At 40.7% G+C, this 6386-nt stretch overlaps 1 protein-coding gene across 1 annotated transcript; it reads left to right on the forward strand.

Annotated features, from left to right (window-relative positions):
* Positions 1-1200: 1200 nt before the first annotated feature.
* On the forward strand, positions 1201-5376 carry LOC118410264. Its single transcript, XM_035811823.1, has 4 exons — positions 1201-1567; positions 3965-4056; positions 4520-4605; positions 4888-5376. Exons 1-4 carry the CDS (start codon positions 1321-1323, stop codon positions 5270-5272), a joined length of 810 nt encoding a protein of 269 aa, XP_035667716.1. The 5' UTR covers positions 1201-1320; the 3' UTR covers positions 5273-5376.
* Positions 5377-6386: the final 1010 nt, after the last annotated feature.

The following is a 6386-nucleotide window of genomic DNA, read 5'->3' on the forward strand; positions in this document are numbered from 1 at the left end:
ATTGCCTCATCATATGTAATGCTCCTATCGGTACATAAACGGCAAACATCAGTATGTTCATCCTTTAATCAATAAAGTCATCAATGCACTATCAGAAAGTTAGGGCTAGGGCTAGGGCTAGGGCTAGGGCTAGGGCTAGGGCTAGGGCTAGGAGCTAGGGCTAGGGCTAGGGCTAGAGCTTGGGCTAGGGCTAGGGCTAGGGCTAGGGCTAGGGCTAGGGCTAGAGCTTGGGCTAGGGCTAGGGCTAGAGCTTGGGCTAGGGCTAGGGCTAGGGCTAGGGCTAGGGCTAGGGCTAGGGCTAGGGCTAGGGCTAGGAATAGGGCTAGGGCTAGGGCTAGGGCTAGGGCTAGGGCTAGGGCTAGGGCTAGGGCTAGGGCTAGGGCTAGGGCTAGGGCTAGGGCTAGGGCTAGGGCTAGGGCTAGGGCTAGGGCTAGGGCTAGGTAGGTGACGGAGTAGGGTTAGGGGTTAGGGGTTAGGGGTTAGGGTTAGGTTAGGTTATGGTTAGGGTTAGAGTTAGGGTTAGGGTTAGGTAGATGACGTAGTAGGGTAAGGTTAGGGTTAGGGTTAGGGTTAGGGTTAGGGTTAGGGTTAGGGTTAGGGTTAGGGTTAGGGTTAGGGTTATGGTTATGGTTAGGGTTAGGGTTAGGGTTAGGGTTAGGGTTAGGGTTAGCGTTAGGGTTAGGGTTAGGGTTAGGGTTAGGTAGGTAACGGAGCTGCACGAATCTTTCGTTGCATTTGAGAACGATAGGTTAGACATTTGTTTGTTAGACAGATTGCAAAGCAAAATTATTCGGGTGATGGATTAATATTTTTCGATAAATCTAAGCATAATTTCATGTCACAAAGAATAAAACTATACGACATTCGTTACATGATCAAAGGCCGATACAAGAAAACCTGCGCCTAAACATTCTTCATCCCTCTCCACATTTCCCAAACGGAACAGATAGAGGAACAACAGTCATCGACTACCACGCAACTTTCGACCGTGGATAAACACACTACCATTACGCCAGTGACGCCGATAAATCAATACAGTTTTTGTATTATTATTATTCAGCAGAAAATACCGAGTATCAATACAGTGCCATGTCGCAGCACTGGCTATACCGAGTACTCATCACAGAAACGCTGTATTCACCTCTAAGGGATCATCAAAGTGCTATGAGCCTGATAATGATGATTAACCCATATGGTACTTGCCTGTCGAGATATAGTCATGATTCAGAAGATTTCATTTGTAACACCACATGGTGAATCTTGGCCGCCAGATTCCAGAGCGCCCGACGTGTACTAGTATGTAAATCATTGGAACGTTACATGATTGATGGACAAAAGATACGCCATCATGGAGGGCCCCTTCCTCCAAGACGCAGACAAGAGTTAACAGTGGGGAATCACTGTGAGGTTGTGATATTTACGACAATGTGGAATTGGCGCTGGAAAACGTGGAAGTGGTGTTGGAGAACGGCAGGAATGATGTGCTTTGCGCTCTCTCTGACAAGTCAAGCCAAAGGAACTCATCAAAGGAGGAAGATTTGTGTGGAGGACGGAATCAAACGACCCGGTAAGAGGCATGTTACATAAGAGCCCGTGTTGTACTTCAATTACAAGGTGTCAGTGTTTTTATTGCTTTGCTTTCAGACTGAGAGCCTCCAATAACCTATCATTAATTAGGAGATTAGAAGACATGTCAGGGTAAAAAAAGCTACTTGGAAATAAGATGGAAACAAGTGTGCCATCCTTACACCGTTTGTTCTGACATTAACCATGTACTCGCCGAGACTTTCTTCAAGAACAAACCTGGCATCAATGTCATTTCATATTTGATAGAAGAGGTGTAACATAGAAATGTTGGTAAGTGTTAAGATTGTGGATGTTGAATGTCAGACACATGTACATATGTGTACACCACAAATCTAAAAATAAATCTACCAACAGGATTGCTTTATTTCGATACTGAAATCTTGCTAAAATGTCACCATTGCAATTTACTAAAGTCAATGGCATAGAATTTCACATTAATCTCTTGCCTACGTTATTGCATTTTAGGCCAATATCTATCTGGCGTTTTACTTGTATGTCCATTCCCCGGATAATCTAGAAAGTAAAAACCACGACCACCAAGAGAAATAGCATCAAGGGGAAAATCGATACAAAATCGGACTCTATTAACGAGGATCATAGTATATATAAATGCGCCCATATGCTTCCAGAATAAGCACAATACAGCCTGTATTAAACTGCTATAATATTTACAGTGTGTAAGAAATTGATGCGACAATCCCTAGACTGATGAGAGCATAGAGAAGCACATATCAAAATGTCTGAAATGCCCTGACAGCTAAATCACTACTCGGTTATGTACTTCGGGAGCTTCTAAGATGGTTTCCAAACCTGAAACAGTCCAGGACAATTTTGTTGGACCTTCAACCAAAATATCGATTTCTTAGCGACAACCGCTAACTCAGTCATCACAGTGTCTTTAAGTACTCTGCATTCCATGCCATCCGTCTTTCTTGTGAGAGCGTCTATTTCCTGAGGCACTGAAATGCACTGTTTGATTGATTCGTTTATACTTGAGAATCTCTTAAGACTTGAAAGAAAGTATTTAGGGGACATGCTATAGCCGCTGGCTCTTCAGTGAAATCTGCATTGTGATGACTCGTATTTTTAAAAGAAGATTCATTTTATCAATTCGTCATCTTGATACTGATAAGATGACTCCCAATGGATTTAGAATCGTTGCATGTACCGGATGAAAATGAATTCCATGCAAGAGTCATGCCAATCATGGTTTAATTTGCATAATGTAGAAGTAAATTATATGATTTAGGTGTTTTACAAAATAGGACTTCAACACATGTAACATATTAGATTCAGGACAGACGGGACATGCAATCATGCAAATAAGGACATGATCTGCATAATTGATACGAAAATGTCTTGGTTCCGTAGTGGAAAATTATGTGAATTTCATACAAGGTATGTGTAGGTCGTCTAATCAACCTGTCTGCCTACCATTGATCTTCGGATACGAAGAAACAGCCATCATGTGTAAATTAGTTAGCAATACATACCACATGTACAGATTATGTAAATGTGGAATCCATTTGCGTAACTGATGATGAAATTACATTTGAATTCTGTCAAAGGATAACATATACGTATAACTAATTCAGGTGGCGTAGATCATCAATTTTGCTAATTACCACCTTGATTTATGTTTGTGAGTTTGTCAATAACTTATTTCATATGGCAGTATGTGTGAAATACTCCATGCCTGCAATCCTCTTCTGCGTATTTGATTTTACAACCGTACGATGTTCAAGCCGCCCTGTGTGACACGGCCTTTATGTGATGGGATAGGGCCGCTTCTGAAAACTGATGATCCAAGAAGGACACTGAGCTGGCATTTACTTCTACGGGAGTAAAGGACAGAATATCGCTATTTCGTTGAGAGCATTTTTATCTTGCTAATGGATATTTGCACATATCCCTGTACTGATAGTAAATAATTGATAGATTTGGCAGCTGGAGTTCGATATGCTTGTCCTACAGTCGCGCCGTGTGAACAAACGTATGGGAACCTCTCTTCCTCCTGCTGTACTTGATAAAGTAGTCAATTACACGCCAGCAAATGGACAGATCTTTAAGTCTTTACCTGAGTGTAATCATTGTGATGGATGCCCGCTATAATGTGCTATCGCTCATCATTCCTCACTCCTAATGACAAAGGTAGAGATACATAAAGCCAGATCTATGACAACCCTGTCTGTCCACTGCAGATTGCTGATGCGGGCAGTAGCTATGAGTTCCAACTTATGGTATTCATAACAGCGCCTTGTGGGTACTGATTCACGCGAGGTCACCCGAACAGTTCTTTCTCTCAGTTCTTTGATACCATCTTTCAGTCATATCCTCCGATATTTCTGAAATATGTCACACCTTATCACGTCTACAGGTATACTGCAAACATCGGGTCTTGGTACGGAACTGACTTACGGGCGGGAGAAGAACACTGTAGTCTTTGAAGTGGACATCCAGAGACAAAAAGTAAGTTTACAGGTAATAGTAAATTACTTTCTTTATTATTCATGTAAGTTAAATGTCGATATGAAAATTAGTATGTTTTGTGCTATCTACCCAAAATCATGTCGATCCGTAAACACCTTTCTGAGTGTTATTAAAATTAAAAAAAAATCGTTTTCAATATTTCATAATTGCTGTACCTTAGAAATCCACTATGGCGCCCATCACTAAATTTGACCATCCTTTCTCCGAGTCCTAACTACCTACCAAATATAATCAGGAGCATCTACGGCTTCTCGATCTATGATGTTCACCAACAGATACACACTGTCTGCACCGGAATTATAATATTCACTGCGAAGCTATGAACAAGTCATTTGATTTTTTGAATGTATACAATTGTACGCTGCACTACGAAGCGGTATGAACTTATAACTAGTTAGGTAGGATCACTTATATCTAAGTAGGTATGCATATTTCCCCACAGATAACAAGGCACAAAAATCGACTAGTAGCTAACCTACTGACAGAAGTGACAGAGACCGCATTGCGAGGAGTTGCAAGTGACTACAGGTAAAATGTTGTAACACTGATAGAACAAAATTACAATGGAATAAAACTTGCCTTGTTAACTTCTTTTAGAATGTTTCCTTCTAGTATAGATAAAGGTGAATTATAAGATATGCTAGATACTGATTGCACCTATATAATGTTGACTGTCATTTGTAAGGAGAAATTAGAATATAGTTTTTTTTAGAAAGTTTCAACTTACATGTGCCTTCCGTTGACCTTATGATTCAGAAACAGTTGCCCGCCTAGTACCTAGATGTCAACTTTTGCCTCTTTGCCTTCTAGGCTATTAAAGCTGATGCGAGGAAACGTAAGCCTAGCCATTGTTCATCCCTCTCCATACTTCCCATACGGAACAGAAAGAGGAACAACAGTGATCGGCTACTACGCAACATTCAGCTGTAGCGCACGGTTGTTACCAGGCAGTCTCCTGAAACAGGTAGTGATGAACAGTAGGACACGGCTGGAGCAGGCTGCTGGAGGATACATGATCGGAGACCCTGTGCTCTTCATAAGAGGCCCCAGCAATCTACAGGCACTCGATAGGGAATACTTTCTGGGCTTAGGCGCGTTGGGTTTACTTGCTTTGCTTCTGCTTTTCGCGGGATGGCAGGGTACTGGTGATGAGGTTGACAGATACGACAGCTCTCGACAGGATTGTTATTGCTAATATATACAAGTAATTTGTACACAGTTTACGTTCATCATATCTTTAAAATTTGTAAGGCCACACCAATTTAATTTCTTGGTTCACGGATTCGCTCGCTCCTATTTTTTGGGAAAAAAATAAAAATAAAATTACCACTCAGCAAATTTTCACCATTAATGAAACCATTCATCAACTTTCTGGTGTAGCAAATTGGCCTTTATATCATAAGCTCCTTAAAATGTGGGTATTATTATTGCAGTTATATTTTTCATTCATGACGAATGGGACAAACATAAAAACTGACACTACTTTCGTAATTTTCAATGAACAGGTGCTGTTACTGTACAGTAATAGTGTTTTTGTACTTTTTCAAGCTGAAAACTTTTTATTCTTTATGTTTTGGATTAGCCCTTACCTTTACCCCAACCATTTTACAATTTTTATTTTTATTTCGCCCTCTCGCTCCATATTTTTAATGAAAAAATCCGTGAACCAAGAAATTAAATTGGTGTGGCCTAAGTGTCAAATGACGAGATGCCAATAATTGTGATCTTAATCCAATTTTCTAAATTGGCAATACGCAAAAGACCTCACAGGAATTCGAATCAAGCTGTGAATTCGAGAACTTAAGTATTTTCTCTGGGTTTATGATCCTGCGGCTGGATCGGATCCATGATGGGGGAATATCAAAACCACAAACATATTTAGTTTGACAACCTGCAGCGAGATTAAGCAGTTTCTTAAGCAAAACTACTACTGAGCGTAGTAGAGGTGACACTTGTGAGATCGTGTGAGTATTGTTGTAAAAGTGAATCTAGTTAGGTCGTTGTCGAAGTCACACTAGTCTGATAGCTTCCTGTATCTCTAGAATACTGCAATAAAAGACTGGAAATGTTAAACTGTGTCAGAAAAAAAGTCTTCCCGTATTAGCGGTTTCACATACGGTATCAGAGATCTGCCAAGAGCTACAGGCTACGAGACTCTCAAAACAAAATTCAATAGAACTTAAAAGTACGACCTTTCCCTCCAGAGATATGTGTACCAACCTTCGCCAAACTGTTGGAACCATGTAAAAAAAATCAGCACGTCATTTGTGAAATTTACTTGCTGTAGCCGTAGCGCTCTGAACAAAATG

The sequence above is a fragment of the Branchiostoma floridae genome, chromosome 2, assembly GCF_000003815.2.
Source record: "Branchiostoma floridae strain S238N-H82 chromosome 2, Bfl_VNyyK, whole genome shotgun sequence".
Lineage (NCBI taxonomy): Eukaryota > Metazoa > Chordata > Leptocardii > Amphioxiformes > Branchiostomatidae > Branchiostoma > Branchiostoma floridae.